At 38.9% G+C, this 22,496-nt stretch overlaps 1 protein-coding gene across 1 annotated transcript; it reads right to left on the bottom strand.

The window, feature by feature from the left end:
* Nucleotides 1-1,634: 1,634 nt before the first annotated feature.
* Nucleotides 1,635-22,429, bottom strand: LOC129800863 (PHD finger protein rhinoceros-like). The gene is made up of 7 exons (XM_055845567.1): nt 22,236-22,429; nt 19,172-19,388; nt 18,902-19,091; nt 12,456-16,330; nt 8,272-10,480; nt 4,230-5,555; nt 1,635-2,820 (listed from the first exon to the last, which is right to left on the bottom strand). Exons 1-7 carry the CDS (start codon nt 22,412-22,414, stop codon nt 2,579-2,581), a joined length of 8,238 nt encoding a protein of 2,745 aa, XP_055701542.1. The 5' UTR covers nt 22,415-22,429; the 3' UTR covers nt 1,635-2,578.
* Between the last annotated feature and the right edge of the window lie 67 nt (nt 22,430-22,496).

Here is a 22,496-nt window from a genome sequence, read left to right as displayed (position 1 = left end):
TCAATTTCTATTAAAGATATTACATTTTAAACTTGAGACTTTGGCGCTTTCATGTAACTATGCCGAAATTTGGAACACTTACCCTAAACAGTAAGATGAGAATAGAAAAAGTACAATTCTAAAATGAAGAAATTTTTTTTGATCCTTAGAGCCGTAACCTCACTTTTCAGACTTCATTTCAAGATTAGGGCAGAATCACATTGACAGTAAAATGTTCACCGTATTTCGTTAATTAACGCATTTTCATTGCAATTCTTACGCAAATTCTCGATTACCATATTACCTTATCACATACTCGGTGGCACTAGGTGAAAATAATGTAAGAAAATTGAAGAAATAAAACAAAAATGCGATAAACGGTGAGCAAAAAAAACTGTACGCTTAATTTCTCGTATAGTGTTTTTTTGCTCACCGTTTCTCGAATTTTCGTTTTATTTCTTCAATTTTCTTACATTATTTTCACCTAGTGTCATTGAGTATGAGATAAGGTAATACGGTAATGGAAAATTTGCATAAGAATTGCAATGAAAATGCGTAAATTCACGAAATACGATGAGGCTACGCCGAGCATTGTAGTGTCAATGTGATTCTGCCCTAAGCGGAGCTACATCAAATACATGCCTGTCTTTAAGGTAGTTTGGTGTACAGTAGACTATCGTTCAATCAACTCTTTCAATCGAACTACTTCCTCATTCGGATGACTGGTGCAATTCATTTGTTTGTTGACAGATATATGTTAGGTTAAGTTTGTCTATTAAAGGAAACACCTTCATTTTCAATTAGTTTTTTCGATATTCTTTCATTGAGGTTTTTTGTGAAAGTTTCAATAATTATGAGCATTATGATATAAATTTATTACGGGTCATATAGATAAACAAAAAATCGTTGGATTTCAAACAATTTCACTCTGGAAGTTCTCGATAATTCAAAACTAAGCATATGTAGGGTAGAATAACCTAACTCAGAACCTGATTCAAATACAGTAGGCTTTTGCTCATCCGTGAGAGCAGGACCGAAACGCCACACGGGTCACACGGATTAAGTGATTGATAAACAACAAATCTTTTGAAATCCAACGATTTTTTGTTTACTTAGTAAATTTGTGGAGTGAATCCCGACTTGACCGATGCAACATTCTCCTTGAAATATACATACATTCTTAAAAAGTCATAGTGAGACAGAATCACCGTATATTAAAGCATATTTGCTTTAACAAGATCTTCAAAATATTCCTGTTCTGTGTCCACGGATAAGCGAGAATCTACTGTAAGGAGATTTTTAATTAAAGCTTATGGCCTTTACACATTGGGAGCAGTTTACGTCAAAAAAATGCTTTTTTGAAAGAAATTGCCTGCAATGCTATGAGTGGAAATGTCAAAAGTCTGTCAAAAATGCAATTTTTGACGAAAATTGCTCCTAATGTGTAGAGGTCTTTAGCAATGCAAATGGAATTTCGCTCTGTCTAGAACGAAAAGTATCAAAGAGAAAAGTTGATGGAAATTGGTTTTCATGAAGAAAATCTGTAAAAATTCACCTTGAATTTTTCGTCAATTTACCCAAAATGTGTTAAATGGATGTATAAGCCCTAAAATCATCGTACAGTCCTGTGAAAAGAAAGACAACTGAAAATTCACTTTTTTCTGGGACATTAGTTTTTTTTATTAATTTATTAAGTGTTAAAAAATGCACTGATACGTCAAATTCAATTAACTTGAAAGATAAATAAGAATTACCAGATGAAACTGATAGACAAATATATTTCATAAATCTACCATTTCTTTATAAATGCAACTCCACGAACTTTTCACGCAACCCAAATGTCACAGTCCCATTTCCAATTGCAATTTCACGAAAATAATAATTTTTTTTGTTTTCATTTTAAATAAATAAAAATAGTCAACAGTCATGTTTGAAAGGTGCCAAAAAAAAAGAAGAAAAAAACCTAAATTGAAAAGAGAATATCCATGAATGATTGGCAAAAATAAGTAAATATTTACAGGAGCATTTTTTCCGCTTTTTTTAAACTATCTATACATGAACTGTCGCATCGTTAATTTAACTTTCTCTCTCTTTATTTATTTCTCTATTTTTCTGCCACATCAACTCGCAATACGTGGATGAGCTTTTCCCTCTGAAAGTCTCTCAACATTTTTTGCTTGATTTTTCGCCCTTCAATTTTCCACTTCATTTCCATTCTTCTTTAAATATTTTCTTTAATCTCTATTGATAGAGCACTATTTTGGATACAATTAGCAATACAATATTTCAAATATCAATTATGTATTGTTTTACACTGTCCATACTCTTTCAACTATCTACATTTTGTCACCATTCTTCTATTCCATAACTCACAATTCATTGTATAAAAAAATCTGTATAAATAGGAAACAGTTGAAGACGTTTTTTTTTTAAATCTTAAGAAAACACTGACTTGCAGAGAAGCAAAATATGAAGAGAGAGAGAGCAGGGAAATCAATGTAAAAAAAATAATTATTTGTTACCTTAGATATTTGCCCAGCCACAATTTTGCCTAAACCAAAAGACACTAAAGAAGTCGCCTTCAACGGTGCCGAAGCTATCATCTAACCTCGCAGTCTTTGTTGAGAGGAAGCGTAGGGCAGCCTTTGGTGGTAGCTGATGAATCTGTCTCCTTGGAATCAACTTTCTTTGACTTCTCCTCCACTTTGGCCATCGACTCCTTATCACCTGCCTTTCCACCACCATCAGCCTTCTTCGCTTCGCTGGCATTTGCATTTCCAGCAGCAGCCTTTCCAGAGTCTCCCCCTGAAGCCTTTGCATTACCCTCGGACTTTTTGGAAGCTGTCACAAAAGGAAGAACATCTCATTTTAGCTACCTAATTGCCCGGTGAGCAAGGGAGATTAATCACTTTTATTACTGATAAAAAATTTCTAAATGACGAAAAGATAGACGCTTGCAGTTGTTCAGTCTCTCAGAAAAATATCTCAAATGTTATGGGGTAATTACCTATTAATGACGATTAGATAAAAATGAACAATGATTTTTCCTCAGAAGCTTAAGAAAAAAGCTGCTCATATCGCAGCTTTTGCAATCCAAAGAGCGTAATCAAGGAGGAGATATTATAGTGAAAAATTTGTGCTATAAATCTTGCACTTCCTTTATTTTTAACATGAAGGTTTAATCTTATTTAATGATTACATTCATACACTAAATTATCGTATAGACTAAAACTATTGACTAAAAGGCCCTAGAGAGTATATTTTTCAATCAAATGGTATGGTGTAGTAAATCCTTTAGCACTTCGTAGAACCCTAACTAAAAGTGTCACGGAGGGACCAAGTGGCAGCCGCTGCCATTTATCGGATTTTACAAAATATTTTGATATTTTTACTTAAATTTTAACATTCGCAGCTTTAGTCAATTCTTTTCTGGTATCTGAATCAGAAATTTCATCTCCTTGGTTACTGTATCTAAAGATTTTGTTGGATGGCGCCACTTGTGGTGCCATAACTGCTGGTCCACATCCGGACCGAAAGCTCTGGGCAAGACAGAAAATTTGTTTTTCTTCTTAAGGTGAAATAAATTTCCACTGGAGATTACCGGAAGTGTCCCCATAGAATATCCATCACGCCAGCTCATTATCCAACAATTTTCAAATTACCGCATTGATGAATGATTTTTATTATTTTTTTGTATTTCCAATTTTTTTTTAAGCAAAACCCTTTTGGGAATAGAAACTACAATACTCATACATAATATTTTTCATTAGATTGAAAATTATTATTCAATGGTATTGTCAGAAAAATTATTTAAATTTTTGGGCTATTTTTGTCCCTATCATCCGTAAATTTGTACTTAATAATGCGATAATACATTCAAGTGCGAATTTTTTGTAAAGAAATATTGCTTTACTTGGATATCCTTGACTTATATTAAAATTTATAAGTTTTTCAACACAATTTTTGGTAATTTTGTACAAATATTCCGGTTTTGAACATTTCAATTTTATATTATAACTTTATATGCGATGATACATTCTGATAAGAGATTTTTAAATTAAAATATTAAATTTCAAATGTCTTTTTGTAAATTTGCAAAATCAACTTTGAGTGTTGAAATCTCATTAAAAACAATCATTTTTTTTCAGGGAAATTGGAATAAAAGATAAGACGGCGATGGACACGTTGGGCAGAATTTTTGAAAATATTTCTGTAAGGGAGTAAAATAAAAAGGAATTAGCAAGACTTACCATCGAGATTCAGTTCAACATCCTTTGTCCTCTTCCCCTTGGTATCTGTGCAGTTTTGTTGAGCACCATCACTGGGATTTCCACCAGCAGCACCCTTGTCAGTCTTCTTGGCCTCCTGACCTCCTGCCCCGTCCTTCTTCTCCGACATCACATACGACTTTCCCTGATTGCTCCGTGAGATCTTCAGTCGAATCGGCGTTATGAGCTTCTCCTGCCCATTGGCCGAAGCTTTCTTCTTGCCCGTTGCCTTATCACTGGGCTCGTCCATTGCCAACGGATCCACAGCATTTGGATCATATTCGTATGGATCCTGCGGAATCTGAGGTTCAGCTATCTGACCACCCTCTTCACTCTTCCTCTTGCCCAGCCTTATGATTAACTTAGGTGCTGCCTCACTATTGCCATTGTTGATAATCTCAAATTTGTGCTTCTTGTCCTTTTTCTTCTTGCGCTTCTCCTCCTTCGATGGCTTGACCTTTTTGGGCTTTGTCACCTTTTCCTTCTCCTCAAAGTCAGCCATCACCAATTTGCGGAAGTTCATGCAGTCCCTCTTAATGTCCTCAACACTCGGCACTGCCATATTCTGACTCAGTCGCTTCTTCGGTGGTCGCCCACTGAGTCTCTTATCCACCGACGGACTGACATCAATGACACCTTGACCAATTTTGATTTTGAGCTTGGGAGTGGACAGAGCAGAATTTGCTTCTGGAGTGAGATCTTTGCTATTGGTACTACTATTCCCTCTCATTCGTCTCTTAGACGGATATCCGGATGACAGATTACTACCATCAATACCCAGATCAAATTGCATCCTTCCCGGATCATCATCGTTCATATCATAAGTTGATATGTCAAGTTGACGCAATTCCCTGGACATTCCACCAACTTTCTTTCGTTTCTTCGGATCCAATGTGGCATAATCTTTGTAATCTTCCTTGGTGGGAATGGAACTCATAGAATCCACAGCCTTTGGTATGCCAACACTTCTGCTCATCTGTGTATTGTGAATCATGAGACTTGCTGCAGGTTCACTGGGAAGTCCAACATGAGCATCAACAGTATTCATATCCTGACTGCAATACTGCCTCAGAAGTTCCTTCTTGCGCATCCTATGGAAGTTTGAACTTCCCGGAGTTGCCATAGAACTCAGGGTACAATTGGTGGATGTGGCAGGGAAAGCTGAATCAATTCCTGGACCAATTTGTGGTCTAACAGCTGTAGTCTGGGTATTGTAGTTATCAGGATGAGCCAGTGGCCCTTTAATCTTAAGCTTAAGCTGATTCCTTGAATCTGATAAGCTCACCTTGGACTTTGTGGCATCTTCAACTGGGAAATCAAAGGTAAATCGAGATCTTAGTTTATGAAATTGGTGGACCAAGTAAAAGAATTTTTAAACAAAAAATATAAGTTTTTTCCTTTAGAAGCAAGAAAGGTGTCTCGGATGGTTTATTGTACAAGATAACTGGTTTTTGTTTAGGGTAATGGTTAAATGGTTCAGTGTAACGGCGTTATCACACTTGCACATTAAAATTTTAATGTGATTTACATTAATTGTCGCTTGTGAGCGTACAAATATGTTATTTGTGTCTTTGAGTCACTTAATATTCGGAGTTTTTCTATTTATTGATAAAGAAGTGGACTTGGCCTGCAAAAATAAGTTTAAATTTACCTAAAGCATAAATATTTTTCACATTAAAAAATTAAAGAGAAAATCGCATTAATTTTTCGCATTAATGCAATAAATCAATTTATATCAAATTTTGCGGGCCAAGTCTACCTTTTTATCAACAAATAGATCAAATTTTGAATGTAAAATGATTCAAACACACAAATTACACATTTGGACTCTCATCAGCGACAATTAATGTGAATCATATTAAAATTTTAATGTGCACGTGTGATAACACAGTAATAATTAAATGATTAAAAATCATTTTAAGTGATCATTTGGAATTTTTGGAGTTATATAAATTATTGTGACTAGCGGAATTCGTCGGGAAAGCGAACTTTTTGGAGGAAAACTCATCAATTTCTTGAAAATCCTTTAGCACAGGCTTTGACAAATTCCGGTAGCCCTATCAATTTAATCATCTTTAGGTCGGTTTTTCTTCAAAATGAAATTAAATAAAGCTGTCTACACATTAGACAAATTATTGAAATAATAGCATTTCAAAGTGACATTGAAATGAAACTTCAATATTGGAGCGAATATTGAAACCAATATTTCAATAATTGCCTACACACTGAACAAATTGGCTTCAATATTAAAAACACCAGTCTAGTCAGGGATTCACAGATCTTCTAGGATTTTCTTCCGTATTTTGCCAAGAACATCCAAAAATATCCAAGTTGGACAGAAGATTTCTGGAGCATCCTCCAGCAAATCCCAGATTTTCTGGGATTTTCTTGTTCATTATGCTCAAAGCACTTCAGATACATTCTGTGATCAGAGGATTCCCGGAGTATCTGAAGTGTTTTGACATTATGTACAAGAAAATCCCAAAAGATCTGGGATTTCCTGGAGGAAGATCCAGGAATCCTCTGACCACAGAAAGTATCTGAAGTGTTTTGGGCATAACGAACAAGAAAATCTCAGAAGTTCTGAGATTTTCTACAGGAAGCAGGTGATTAGTGCTGACCAATTTGGGTTCTTGAGGAGATTGAACAAAATATGTAACCAAATTCCAAGAATCTGGGATTTTCTGGAGGAAGCTGGAGAGATGTGTCTTGACTTTGATTTTGATCTTGGATGTGTTTTCATTCATGAACAAGGAAAATCTGGCAGTTCTGTGATGTTTTGAAGGAAGAAGATTCCTGACTATTAAAAAATATTGAAGAAAATATCAAATCAATTTGATATTTAGAATTTCTTTGAAATTATATTTCAATGTGACTTTGAAATTTTTTATTGACATAATTTGGCCTAGTTTCTAGCCATTCATAATTATAAAATAAAATATTGAATGAAATGTTCCATATTGAAACAAATATATCAATATTTGCCTACACACTGGACAATTTTCTTCAATATTGAAACATTCATGTCAATAAATCTTTGCAATGTGGAGGCAATCCCTGTCAATATTTGATATTGAAAAGAAATATTTAAATAAATTATGTCTCATGTATAGCCAGCTTAAATCTCCAAAAATGTTTTCTTCTGCAATTTATCGAAAAAAAAAACATAAACTTGTTTAAAAACTTTGGTGCTTTAGAAGAATGACAATGAGCTTAACGGTGCTATCACACTAGGATTTTCACAATTTAATTTTAAATTCAATTGAGCCAATTGAGCATTACAAGATTTCTAGCATTTACTTGAAAATTCTCACAGCCAGGACACATTTTGCAAGAAATTTGCTCAATTTTAAATAACTGCCGCGAGATTTTTGATTGTGAATGACTCCGGAAAATGTGTACTAGTTACTTAAAATGTCTTATATGTCACTTATCTGTTATGCAAAAGAATCCCCAAAGCCAGAAGAACGTTGTAGGTAAGGGGACTCATGAAGAGACTCCTAACTTCAATTTCTTGACACAACAATTTCCTTCGAATTGCTTTGGAGTAACTCAGCAAATTACTCCCGATACTGAAGTTTAATTCGCGTACAAGTTTATCACTAATCACTGTACTTATTTTTTTGGCCACAATAATAATTAATTACGAGTAAATAAATTTAATAAGAACAATTTGGTTCAAAAAGCAACTTGTTTAACTGCAATAAAATTGAAATTAATGACCATTTTTTTACATTATTTTAATATGCTGAATTCAAATTTAATTGAGCAACCGCATTTATGTTATTTTACCATGTTTTTAAACATGTTTTGGTGGACCAAGTATTAAGTTATATCAATAACTAAGCGAAAATCTTTCAATTCAAATGACTTTTAATAAAAAAATAACGCATAGGAACAATTTATCTGAAAATTAAATTGAATTTACAAATTGAAAAAATCCTAGTGTGATAGCACGGTCAGAGCAAGTGATTGGTGAAGAGAAAGATCTGGGAAATCTCTGGAAAATCTCACAGTGACTTACCTAATTCTTCCGGAGGTGGAACTGGTTGACTTTCGGGCTGTTTAACCGTCGGACTCTTGGGCTTTGTACTGCTGGCCTTAAGGGCTGACTGAAGTTCCTTCTCCATCTCCTCATCAATATCCGCCAGGGTCTGATCAGCTGTCCCACTGGCAAATGCCCTCAGGAGATGATTATTGAAAGCATCCGATGAAGAATCGTAACTTGAATATGTTCTCATATCCACTGGTCCAGGCAATACCGGCTGTACAATGTCCCTTAGGGATGTTGTTGGTGTCACCTGAGCCACCGTTGTATCCGTTCTCACAGGACTCGGTGGCCTGAGATTCCGGATGTCCGCCGTTGTGAATGGCGGTGGAATTGGTCTTTGTTTGGAATGTGCATTTGGACTGGCAAATTTTGGCGATGTTGCTTCTCCTCCTCCTGCTCTCGTTGATCCTGACCTAAATGGCTCCACTCGACAATCAACAGATCTTCTTCTATCTCGCATCGCCTTGAGATTTTCCACACTTTCACCTCCAATTTCATCGTCAAAATCATAAACTGTTCCTGCCAATTTACTGTGATTCGTTCCGCCTGTCATAAAATCAAATTCCGGAACTCCGAGTGGCGGAAAATGATGCATTGCCTTTCCTCCTCGTCCTCGACCTCGTCCTCTGCCCCTTCCGGGAGTTGCACCACCTCTCGTTTTTCTCACCTTCGCCGGATCCTGCTTTATGACTTTGCTGGCTGGAACAGCAGGAGGAAGTTGTCTATTGACATCCACGGGTTGCTGCTGCTGTTGCTGTTGCTGCTGCTGCTGCCGAGGACTCTTGGCTGGACTTTTGGCGGGAGATTTTGTCTGACTCTTCCGATTAGGTTTAGCTGGAGATTTCATCACATCCTCCTCAGGTGTACCCTTCGGCGGAATAGTTTCAGCCGGAGCAGGTGGAGGAGGTGGTTGGGAAAGATTAGCCGGCTGCAGTGGAAGTTGCTGAGAAGGTTGGGGGGATGTTATTGAGATGGGAGCAGGAGTTGGTGATACCATTGCTGCCGTTAGTGCCATATTCTGACTGGATGACGTGAAAGCTGCCCCACACGGATTTGACGGATAGGAAGGAATGGTGTTGGTGACTGTCAGAAGATCCTCGGGCTTCTGCATCGGTACTCCGCCACCGCCTCCTCCTAGAGACTGCTGACTTGTAGGAGCCGGTGTAAAGGACTGCCCAAAAGCCGGTGGAAACATTGCAGCACCTGGTGATGGGAAGGGTAACTGAACATTCGGTCCAGATGGTGGAAAGAGTGTTACTGGTCCCGTAAATCCTCCCGTAGCCTCAGCATAGTTGAACGGTGGCATCATGCTGTCCATGAGGGCAGAATTGTGCGTAGGTGGAGGAGCTTGAGAAACAGCCGGAAATGGTTGAATTCCCGTATGTTGCATATTCATAAAAGTTGGCATATCCGACAGGAGATTCCTATGACTCTGATGATGATGAACATTCATCTGATTCCCCATCACATTCTCCGGCGGCTGTGGCGTCAATCTGGCCTTAGGATCATGACTCTCTGATCCACTACTGGCCGGTGATGATGATACCGATCTTCGATTTGGCATCATATCACTCTCAACCCAATTTGACGGATGCACCGAATACGGGCTCTGTATGCTAGAATTATCATCATACTCCATTCCCCCTTTGTGATGTGGTGTCATCGGCTTAGCCGTCTGCCCTCCACTTTGCTGCTGATGCATCCCACCAGAATCCGATGTTATCACCGATTGTTGCTGATGCAGCTGTTGCTGCTGTGCAGCCAAATGATTTGTCTGATATTCCATCCTCTCCTGAATTTGCTTCAAGAAATCCGCCGTATTGCCACCAGATGCCACCAGACTCTGTGACACAATCTCCTCCATTGTGGCCTGAGCCATATTCTGTGGCATCACCTTGGGATCAAACATCATCTGACTGTGATGCGTGACATTTGTGGATGGCAATTCCGATGGTGGTATCCATCGATCATCCACTGGAAGTGGCACTGTATGATCAATTACACCGCCACTTTCAGCTGATACCTTGGGCATCGGCTGCTGCGACGGTTCTCCACTCGATGCCACAACCATATCGAATTTACTCGGTTGGAAATTTGTTGTGTCCACAGACAATTTCTCCACTTCTGGAGTCAATCGCTTACTGGACATATCCAGATTTTGCGGAGACACTGTGTTATTGACCTGGGAAATTGACTTGGGTTAGAAAAACAGCATGTTCCTAACATGGAAACAGATTCAGATGGTATCTTCGACTGAATAAACCTTTTTTTGATCCTACACAGAAAAAAATATTTTGTAAAAATGTTCGTAAATGTTTGTGAATTCCTATGGAAGAGTTACAAAATGCTCGTAAATCGTATAACCCACAAACAAGTTCGTAAAAGTTTGTACTTTTTTCAGAAAAATTGTTCGTAACATGATCACTTGACGGACTTTACTCTGGAGATTGGTTACCAACGCTAAGACGGTGGTGGCCGCTATCATACAAACATTGAAGTCTTTGTACACCTATATCTCTGTCAAAATTTTTGCTTTCAAGAACTCTAGCTCAAAAGCGGTATTTGAAATAAATGAAATGTCTTGAGGAGTACAAAAATATTTCTAATTTCAATTTTGAATACAAGAAGCAATGCTCGAATGTCGCGGTCTAAGAGCCAGAATAGACTCAGGCTGATCTTCAAGAATATTTAGCCTGTAAAATTTGGCAGTAAAGAATTATTCCAAACTGTCATACACTCTGGGTTTAGGATCATTGAATAAAGAATGTGACTTCCGAGTCAAAGTGAATGTCCCGTTGGTTGATGGGAGAGCACACGGTGGACCAAAATTAAGTCAGTAAGTGCCCAACTCTCTAAGAGTGAAAATCTCACCCACAGGAGCCCACGATTACCCCATCACTGACGCTGGAAGGAGCCCCGAAGAGGCCATAGCGCCCCAAGGAAAAATTGTGTGCTGTCCCAGAAGTGCCCGAGATACCCAAGACAAGATCGCGAATAATTTCCAATCTTTGTAGTGCAAAATATTATAGATTAATTTAATAATATAAGTGCGGTTGTGAAGAGAAATCCCATTTTTTTCTTTTTTTTTCCACGAGGAGGCCAGAGGCCACGTTTCAATCACTGCAAGCAATTTCCTTTAAAAAAAATATATTTTTTGACGAAAATTGCTTCTCATGTGTAGAGGCCTTTAAATAAAAAGGAATTTCTGTGTTTTACTTTCGTCCATTATTTTGGCCGAAATATCGTTAAATTATCGAATATATTACCATTTGCTGATATTTTTATCGTAGATTTCAGCTTTTACTGTTTTACTTTAATTTAAGGCCATTTTATAGAAAATACCATTAACTAGCAGGGTGTGGGGTAGTTTCAAGCATACAATACTTAAAAAAATACACTTTTGTGGGATAAAAAATAAATAAATTTAAGAATTGTGCTATACATATTTTCAGATAACCAATGCCCAAAAAAAACCAACGGGATTTAGTTTGAATATGTTTCAAACAAATGAATTTTGGAAAAAAGTTTAGCTGCGTCAAACTACCCCATCCTCCAATACTTCAAAAGACATTAATATAAATTTTCGAATAGGGGTAATTCATAAGTAATAAAAAATGTTTGAGTCGCAATATTTCTCAAATATTCTCAGGATTTCTCCTGGTTTTCTTTGGGCTAATAGGAGTTACCCGTAAGTTTATTTCCAGATCAGTTTGGTCTTCTGGCAATGACTTCCTTATTAGTTCAAAGCTAAACCTGATTATTAAGCCCGGGTAGTCTCATATCTGGACTCAAGCGAAAGATTGGTTTGAATCTGAATGTTTGAATGCGATAGTGTGGCAAGTTGCCTGAAATTTGAAGTCACTTTCTCATACTTCGATTTAAATTTATATGGGAATTTTTCTGCACTCGCTACCGTTATGCTAAATATTTAAAAAGTGAGAAGTTTTCCCGTATTATAAGATACCTTTCCGTATGGAGGGATAAATATACTAAATTTTTGTTTAAATAAATTTTTTCTTCGGAGCACTGTGAGCTGAGTCCGAGATCAATTTAGGAATCGGCTTCAAATAGCTCCATATAAAAAGGCCAACTTGCCAGGGGATTGTTTGAATGTCTGAATCTGAATGTCTTCTAATCACTGAATCTTTTCCACTTACCTTGTTCTCAACAATTTCGGGAGATTCCTGCATCTGTGCCACCTTCTGCTCTTGATTTCCAGATTCCGAAGGTGCTGACGAAGCCGTTGAATGGGTCCTCTTATATTTCTGCCTCAACTTCACCACCAGATTCATTGTCTCCTTTTCACTGTCCTCCTTGTAATCCTCCTTAAACAGAATATCCGTGGTATGTGAGAATGGCACTCCCAAACCCACAGATCTCAGATTTTCCGTGGCATCTGGTTGTACACTGAAACTATCATCATTGATGGTTTCTGTGACCCCTGGCAGGAGATCATCGGTAAAATCAAAGAATGCACACGGATCCTTTTGGCTTTTGGCACTAGTTGGAGGTGGTGCTGGGGTCTGTGGAAGTGGTGAGAAGATACTCTTCTGTACTGGTTTATCCATTGCACTAGCCGGCCGATTTTCACTTTCTCTCGCAATCACATCACTTTCTGTCTCGGTTTTAGTTTCCGGCAGTGTCTGTTGCTTATTGTAGGGCGACAGAACCACTGGAATCTCATCAGTTGCACCACTACTTGGTGGTCTCTTCATTGGCGATGGAGTGTCCCTCTTTGTTGGCGTAACACTCCTACTCTTGGCATTTGTTGTGATGTTCTCCTCTCGATTCGGTGATGGTTTAGGTGGTGGATCTCTAACGGATTTCCTTTCGGGACTCTTAAACTGTGGCTCTTTGTTCTCCTCACTGGGAGTCCTGGACTTTCGTCTCTCACTCACTTTTCTCGGAGATTCCACAACCGCCGTCGCCGTCGCCGTCGCCGCTGCCGCTGTGGCTGTTTTCTTGCCAGCCTGAGGAGACTCTTTGGTGGTTGATGTGGCATTTACCTTCTCGTGCACCTTCCGCTTCTCAGCTGGAAGTTCATCGGACTTGACGGTCTTGGGCGGGCTCTTGGCTGTTGTTGGGATTGGGGCAGATTCCTGTGACTTCTGAGACAATTTTGTAGTCTCACCACTGGACTTTCTTCGACGCTGATTACTGGCAGCAGTTGTGGCGGCGGAAGCGGTGACGGCTGCTGCTGCTGCTGGGGTGACTTCTCCTCCTGACGACTCCGGAATCTTATCAGGAGCTCCCTGTTTGTCGCCGTCAGCACTTCGTCTCCGATCACCTGACACACTCGTCCTCTTACTGCCACGTGCAGCAACCTTGGTGGTTCCTGAACGTGAAGCATCATCTTTGGCCGGGACCGCACCACCACTGGACGTTCCCGGTCGTCCCAGTCCGGAAGTTTTAAGCTTCCCTTCTGCGACAACCCGACGTCCAGTTGTCGCCTTTTTGGTGCTGTTGCGATTGTTATTGTTGCTGGTGGATTCACTGCTTTCATCGCTACTCTCCGATTCCGTTCCACTTGAATCGCTCGTACTAACGGAACGCAGAGACTTGGTGTCCTTGTCAAGAAAGGGCAAGTCTCTGGTTCTGTTATTCACCGGACCGGCTTTTGTTTCTTTCGGCGGCGGAGGTGCGGTGGACTTCTTTGATGATGTTGTCTTTGTCACTTCTTCTTCCGTGTCAGATGACGATGAAGACGTCGAAGATGACGAAGAACTGCTTCCAGTGTATGAACTTGAACTGCTCGAGATGACAACAGGTGTTGCATTTTTCTTGGTGTCATCCACAGATTTTTTCGTTGCTGGAGCTGTTTGACTTTTTGTCGGTTTAGACTGTTCTTCTGCAGGAGGCGCTGCAGCTGCTGCTGCTGGAGCTTCTGTTGGTTTTCCCAGACCACTCTTGATGTGTTCAGCTGCCTTCTTAGCTGCCTGCCTCTGTGGCACGTACGCCAACTTCTCCAGCAGTTCCCGATTCTCAGCCTCAGCACTCTTCTCCTTGCCTTTGGGCGTTGTCGAGGTTTGCGATGATTTCGGAGGTTTACCCTTGGATACCTTCTCCTTGCTGGGACTCATCAGTGAATCCCGTCTCTCTTTCACTTCAGCCTCAGCTGCTGCTGGTGCTGGTGCCCCCTTTGATGGTGGCATTTCCTTCTTTGCAACTCCTGCTGGAGCAGTCTGAGCTGTTGACTTCATATTTTCCGAAGCCTTCTTAGCCGCCTGCCTCTGTGGTACCACCAATAAGTCGGTATTGAAGGTCTTCTTATTGCTCACACTCTTACTGTTGTTGGTCTTATTGCTGGTATCCTGCTTGGCAGTTTTACCACCCTTCTTCTCTCTGGTCTTATGTACAGGTGCATCCGAACTCTTTGAGTCCACTGTGGCCTTTGTGCTCTTTTGCGGCACAAATTCCTTCATTGCCGCCTTCGTTCTCACCACATGCTGCTGCGAATCACTTGCCCCATTGTCCGTTTTGTCCTTATCTGTGCTGTCACTGTCTGAATAAATAGCTGACATCTTTCCACGTGCCTCCTGACCACTACTATTGCGAATCGGCAGAAGTTCATCACTTTCATCACTATTTGACGACAGACGACTCTTGTCATTGGACATCTCCCTGGCCATTTGTCTTAGGGTACGATTCCTCGGAGATCTCTGCTTTTCCTGTCCACCATCATCTTCTTCACTGCTCGTATCCACGAGATTCTTACTCTTGGCCGCAGCGGAGCTATTGACACGCCTTTTCCGTCGATCAATTTTTGTTCCTTCAGCTGTCTTTGGCGTCTTCTTCACCGACGATATCTCCCTGATCATTCGTCCTGTGGACGATTCACTGTCACTACTTAGGCTGCTGACATATGTTGATGCCCTCCTGGCAGCTGCTCCATTGAATACCGTTTTCTTCGTCGACTTCTGATGCCTCTTCTGATTCACCCCATTGAGATCTGTATTCTTGGCCTTAACCTCATCCACTTCCATGTTAACACATTCAGCTAGACGCTGCACCAGTTGATCCCATTTCTCCTGATTCGGAACAGTCACCTGCCTAGCTGAGTACAATCGATCGTAAATCGATGGACCATGATTGGCCTGAAGAACTGCCTGCACCATGGATTCATCCACCTTCTTCACTTTCATATCCGTCAGCAATGTCACCTGCTTATGGAATGTTTGTTCGCGCATCTTAAAGAATGATCTGGACAATTTTTCTCTCCTGCTAACCATGTAGCATAAATTTCTCACTCTCTCCAAATCCTGCCTCAGATGCACAAACATCTTCATCTTCTCAACATCAGCCTGACCTTGCTTATGACTCGCCATATCAACATCTTCAGATTTTGGCGGTAGCAATGGTCGATTGTTCATTGATTTTCTTTTGAGTATCCAATAATTGTAGATTCCATGAATCCCCTCCTGATCCACCTCTAACAAATGACAACTGATATCTTTGACATTAACATGCTTGTCAAAATCCGCCTCAACCTCCTGCAATCGCTGAATCCTTGCCTGATTCCTCTCTTCAGTCGTCATATCCTTCCTCTGTTTCTTCCTCTTCACATCATCATCTTCACTACCAGATGCATTGGCATTATTACCCCCACATGAATTACCACTTTTGTCCCTCTTACTCTTATTCATACTATGTTTGAGACAGTACGATCTCAATTTAACCCCATCCTCAGCATGCTCATCTTCAATGATGGCACGCATCTCAAGTCCATGCTGAAAAGCACATGTCACATGATAGGCTGTCTTGCACGTCTTCACTGAACACTGAATACACGCCCCAACGCGCTCCCGGCACAGCACACACAGCAGTGCCCATCGACTCTGCGGAATGCTCGAAATTTTTGTGATTGGCTCCATCCTATCCACCGATCCAATGCTCACTTCCGGTATCCACAGGGCACACGAAACATGTGCCCACTTCTGACCCGATCTCGTGGATTTCATGGCACCACCTTTGTTGGGACACAGAACACAATCTGGCCTCTGGCCCACATTGCAGGTGCGGCACATCCACTGACCTGAAAATTTTCATTTGGAAACAACCCATACCAAGTGTTACCCCCCAAAATTCAACAACTATCTCCCGAAAAAATGGTCACGAAATTAATTTTATCTTTACAATATGCAAATTTTTCTTTTTGAACTAGTTGAAAATCACTTTTGCAAAGTGCAAAATTGAGGTTGATTCATTCTTCTACTCAATCTAGTTAAGTTTAAATAAAATTTTAAATTTTCCAAAGTAGAGTTATCACCGTTATCACATTACTGTATTTAATGAAAACTTAGTTGTTTCTTTCGTGCAGCATCAAAGGCCTAGCCAGGATTTCAGTAAGAACGGGACCAAATTATAGCCCATTTTTCGAAAGCAAAGGACCAAGAATTATTTCGAAAGACATCGAAAAAAATCCTATCATCGCGAGGCAAACCATTCCAGAGAACGATCCCTTCAACAAACAGGGAATCGCGGAGAATGCGACTACCCGAACTGGGCACACGGAGACACGAAGCCCCAGTAGATGATCCAGTCACCACCAGCTTCGCGAGCGGTGGCAGTCAAAATCCCGAAAGCCAAAATCCCGAATATTTAAAATCGTGAAAGGGGTGAAATTATATGGAGGAAAATGTTTAAAATAATTTCCCAAGACACAGAAGACTTCTCTTTGCTTCCAACAAGCGCGGGTGCAATCGTGGAAGTAGCTATGACACTTTTAAGAATTCGGGATTTTGGCTTTCGGGATTTTGACCGGGACCATCCGCGAGATACCGTGGCACACCAACAGACAACAATCGTGAGACAAAGTCAACCGCACGAGTCTCCAGGTAAGGAAAAAGAGGAAGACCAAGGATTGAATTCAGACAAGGAGAAAGGTGATTAAACCGAGATACCGCACACAGGAGTTAAAAGCTCTGTTCAATGAAAAATAGTTCAGCCCCATCCTAAAAACCAGTGATAAGCCCAGATAAGCTTATGGCAGCTGAGATTCTTTACAGGTGACCTCGAAATGCGTGCAACTCGGGGTGCTTGCAACTCGGAATGCGTAAATTGAATTTTCGGAGTAAAGAATCGCGTCGAGTAAACTGTTCTCGGTGGTCGAAATGGATAAAATTGGCTCGACGCGATCAAGAAATTTTTGGTTATAGCTAGGGTCAGGGAACATCGAGGGAGGAGTGCGACCCACCGTTGGAAAGGTCTCGACCTCAGCTACAACATACTAAAATTTAAAGAAAAAGCATTGTCTAGTTTTCGAAATATTCGAGATCGATTAATCGAAAATCGATTTTTCGATTAATCGGATCTTCATTAAATCGGATAAAATTGGGGTGTCATAAAGGTCATAAAATTTTTCAAATTCCGACAATGAGAAGCGGGATATGACCATTTGAATATTGAATTTTTGACCCCCTCTAGCTCAGGTCAGGGGGGTCGGAGGGGATCAAGTTTAGTATCGATCGAAGGCTCTTAGGCCCAGCTATAACATACCTAAAATTGAGGTAAAACAAGGTAAAATAATTGGCAGTAATATGCAGACAAAATCAAGGGAAATTCCATCAACATCCGATGCTGTTGACTTCACCCTCATGACCGCGGCATAGACCGCTTGTGCAGAAATATAAATAAAATCCGGAATAGATGACGTGCCTGAAGAAAGCGGAACAGAGCAACAATTTGGGTCCGGTTCAACAACATGAGAAGACTTTTTTAGACCTAGATGGCCAATATTGCGCCACAATTTAGAGGGATCAAGATAAGGGTCCAGCTCCTCATGGTAATACCTCTTATCCCACCAAAGAATAAGAACAAATCCTGCACTCAAAAGCAACTCAACAAGGTTTTGGAAGCCTTTCGTCACGGTTTCACTTACACAGTTTGTCTCCAATTAGAAACTTTTCCTTGTCTCCATTTGGATTAATATGTTTCCAATAGAAGCATTTTACGCTCGCGTATTTTTCTTGTATTTAAGAAGTTTTCAATTTATATTTAAAGAATTTTCACTAAACAGTAGCATTCTAGAAGAGTCAAGGAGCAAATTTATGTAATTCTCTTCAGAAAAAAAGTGAACTTAATGTGTTGAATCTTTTGTCAAAGTTAAAGCGTCTGGAAATGGTTTTGAATTAGGAAATTTACTTTAATCTCGTCATTTGCGAAGCCAGACCTCTGAATTAAAAATTAAATTAAATCATTATGAATTTAAACTTCTTGAAGAATCAATAAAATCCTCTATACTGAGACTTTAAGAAAAAAATCACTTAAGAATTGAAGGAATTCCGCTCTCTGATCAATTTTGACGCCAATTTTGATGATACTGGGTCAGACTGGCTTAATAATAATTTAGTTCGGCAAACTAATTTTGAACAAAAGAAAAAAATACATAATTTTACATGGATTCGTGTAACTTTAACTCGACTGTTTTCTAACTAATAAAAAAGAAGAATTATTTTCACGTCTAATTGAGTTTATGAACTTATTAGAAATGGGGTCCTATGAAACCTCCAAAAGATATCTAAAATCATTTGATCTGTAAGAGCATAACATTAAAAAAAATAATTTCGTGACCATATTTTAAATTTAAATGTTCTTTAACCTTTACCTGGTGGAATCACGGTTATTCCGTAGCAAGCCTGATGCACACAAATGTTGCAGTTATCACAAAACACCATTTCGTTCGCTTCCTCCGAATCAGGCGATCGGCAAACATCACAAATAACATTCTCATCATATTCGATGCCCAGACCCTCTTCACTCTTCATGATTGCTTGTATTTTGTCCCAGCAGCGAGTCTAAACATAAAAAAAAATGTCATATATACCCAAAGTCCCAAACTCCCCTCCTGCCTAAACCAAAAAAAAAAAAATCATACCTCCAGCTCCTCCACGACGCGCTCAAACTGCTCCTCAGTCACGGGAGACAGGCCACACTGAACCCTCTCACCATTCATCAGCTTGAGCCACGCCTCATCGCACTGATCCAAGTCATAAGAACACGCAGCATCAGCCATTGCCGGTGCATTTGATAAGTAATGAAGATCAGACGAAAAACTCTCATCCTTCGTTATCCGGATGTATTTGTTCTTGGGTCTGAAAAATGACAGAAGGAACATCGGCACTCGCCTCAGCACAACACACGCATTTTGTCTACGGCTCAATGGGCGACATTGAAAAAAATATGTAATAATAAAATGTGTGGACTATATTATTTGCAGAGTGTGCACAATATTTCGCGTCGCGACCCAAATTTATACATCATTAAAAATTGTCTGTATATTGTGCACTTCTTCTACTTGCTTTTTTCTTTATCTTCCTCTCAACCAAAAATGATTTCATTCGCAAGTAATTCCAGGTGATAGCTCAAAAATTAACGTACTCATATTACTATCACTACTTTCGGAATTTTTACTTCACGTTGCACAAAAATCAAGAATTTATCGAGAATAATCATGTAAACATAATTTTGCTTTACTTTATCTAAAATTCATCTGTGGATTTCAGTATGTTTGTAAATCTTATCGTTATTAAAAAATAAATATCCAGTAAATTTTTTATAACAAAAATCCTTCGCTTATATCTAATTTCAGGTCTTTCGCAGAAATCAGTAGGGGAAAGTACTCTCCTTTCGAACGTTCATGCCTTCGAATAATGTAAATTTTCTTTTAGTTTTCCCAAGAGACTTACACATTTCTATTATATATTAGATGGCTATCATCAAATGTTGATAATTCCGTGATAATTTAGTGTAAATCTCTTACGAAAAACTAAAGATATTCACATTATTCGAAGGCATGAACGTTCGAAAAGAGAGCACTTTCCCCTAATGCTTTTAATAAACCAATGATAAAACCAGATAAGCTTATGATAGCTAAGATTCTTCACAAACGACCTCGAATTGCTTTCTTCTTGAGGTGTTTGCAAAATGGAATGCGAGAAATTTCGAATATGAGTTAAATTTTGGGGGTAATGGTTCACGAACATTTCAAGGAATCAAAATACACATCCCTTTCTTTCCCTAACATTTTGCATAAATCTATCTCACTCTTAAGAACTCTTCTTCTTCTTGTTTTGAACATCACAATAAGTTCAATTGTGAATTTTGATTACATGAAATTATCTTAATCTAAAATAAATGGTCTATAAAATTGGCTCGAATTTTACTTGAAAGCATCCCGGTTTTGCGAAATGTTTGAACCCGCGACTTTGACGCAATATCCCCGAAGTACTTTGGCATCATTTACCTATTAATAATTTTTTTATAGATCTACTAATTCATGAGCAAAAGCAGTGTTCATGAACTCAAGCATTTAGAAAAATTTTTATTTTACTTATCTTTATCTTTATTTACTGCTCGAACTCCATTGAGAGAGCAGATTATATAATTCTTCGAATTTTCCACCCCCTTCCCTGGGATTACTTTTTTTTAACAAATCTTCGCGTTTCAGACGATTTCTGAGAGAAATGTCGTCACGCTGTTTGCCAGTATGTCCATCCGGTTGTGGTAAGCTCTAGAGGCCAAACGGTTAGAGATAGCGACTTTGAACCTTCGGGGAACCCCCTATAAGTCGACCCAAGGATCGTTAACATGACCTTCATTTTCCCCTACCCTCCCTTCTCCACCAAAACCATGTTTTTAAGGATTGCTCGAAAACGCGTCATGTGATTTTTTTTCATTTTTAGTTAGGGGAATGTAGGTATGATTCGCACACAGTAAACCTTTAAACGATGCGAATTTTCTCTTTATTTGCAAAAGCTGGTTTACCATTTTTCATCTCGTCTCCATGAGGTTAATAATTATCTATCTTATGGCAAGGAAATGACGAAATAGCTCTTTGCAATCAAAGAGAAAATTCACATTGTTTGAAGGTTCACTGTGTGCGAATCATGCTTACATTCCCCTAAGTTTTAGACATTACTCAGACAGACATTTCGTCCTTAAATGAAAATACCATTGAATCATACCTAATAACGGTTTTTCAAGGTCAAATTTTAAAAAGTACCTAGAGAGCGCATTTATCAACCCATTTTGGTCATGTTTGAGCTCGTTGGAAAGGTCTTGGAATTTCCGACAAAACTGAATGGGTTCCAATTGGTTTTATAGCGGTAATGAACCGGTTCATAATCGATAATTCATTTTTATACCAAATGGAAATGAATTACCCCCAGGTGTATTTTGGGAAATTTTTTTAGTGATTTATAAATCCGTTCAAATCAGTTGTGAACCGTTAATGAACCTATGAGTTATTTTTGTACGAAAATAAATTTTATTACTCTTAAAATTATTTTGTGGGATCTTTCGAGTGATTTACAAATCGGTTGAGAACCGGTAAACGGTAAATGATGCGAAAGTACTTCTGAGGTATAGCATCTAAGTCACGAGTTCGAGGAATTTCTCAAAGCTTGGTATATTTTACCACCCCTTTTTAATTTTTTAAAAAATAATTATCAATATTTTCAGGGCTTTGATTAAAACTTTCTTTTCTTTTGAGACTCACAGTGTCCACACAATTTTAACGAGTTTTAGACCTCATCATAATTTTTTTTTTTGAAACCTTTAAAAAAAATAAGATTATGTGCAATCGACTTGCGGGATACCTCACAGTCCGCAAAAAATTAATCGATTTTGGTTTATTATTATTTTTAATTTTTTTTTCAAACTTATATAAATATTTTTTTAATACTCATATTGAGTAGTTATGAAAAAAAATTATATTTTTCATTTATATTAAAATAATTGATTTTATTATCTCTTGTTTTATTTCAGTTTTTTTATTAAGATTTATCAATTCATTGTACTCTGATGAAGTGCACAACAATTTTTACATTAAAATTTTCAGATTTTTAGATTTCTTTATTTACTTAAATAATAAGGTCCATTGCTTTTTAATTTGTGTTCTAGGATTAAAAAGGCAAAAAAGTACAAGATATTCTACTTACAGTTTAAAGTCGGATCTTCCCTTGTAGATGCTGGAGCTCTGGATGAAGCGAACGGATGGTTCTGGGAGGGAATCGGGATTGACAGGAACTTGAACGCCACGCTCCCACTCCTGCTTCCACTGATCAGCTATAACCCAGTACTCATCGTGTGCAAGTGGCTCAGAATCCGGAAGTTTCATGGCACTGATTAAGTCCTTCCTGTTGGGGATGAAAGAAAAATCGGACCAAAAAAAAAGACAAGAAATTAATCTCAAGTCCCTC

This window comes from Phlebotomus papatasi, chromosome 2 (genome assembly GCF_024763615.1).
Source record: "Phlebotomus papatasi isolate M1 chromosome 2, Ppap_2.1, whole genome shotgun sequence".
Taxonomy (NCBI): domain Eukaryota; kingdom Metazoa; phylum Arthropoda; class Insecta; order Diptera; family Psychodidae; genus Phlebotomus; species Phlebotomus papatasi.
This window is presented reverse-complemented; position numbering and strand designations above follow the sequence as displayed.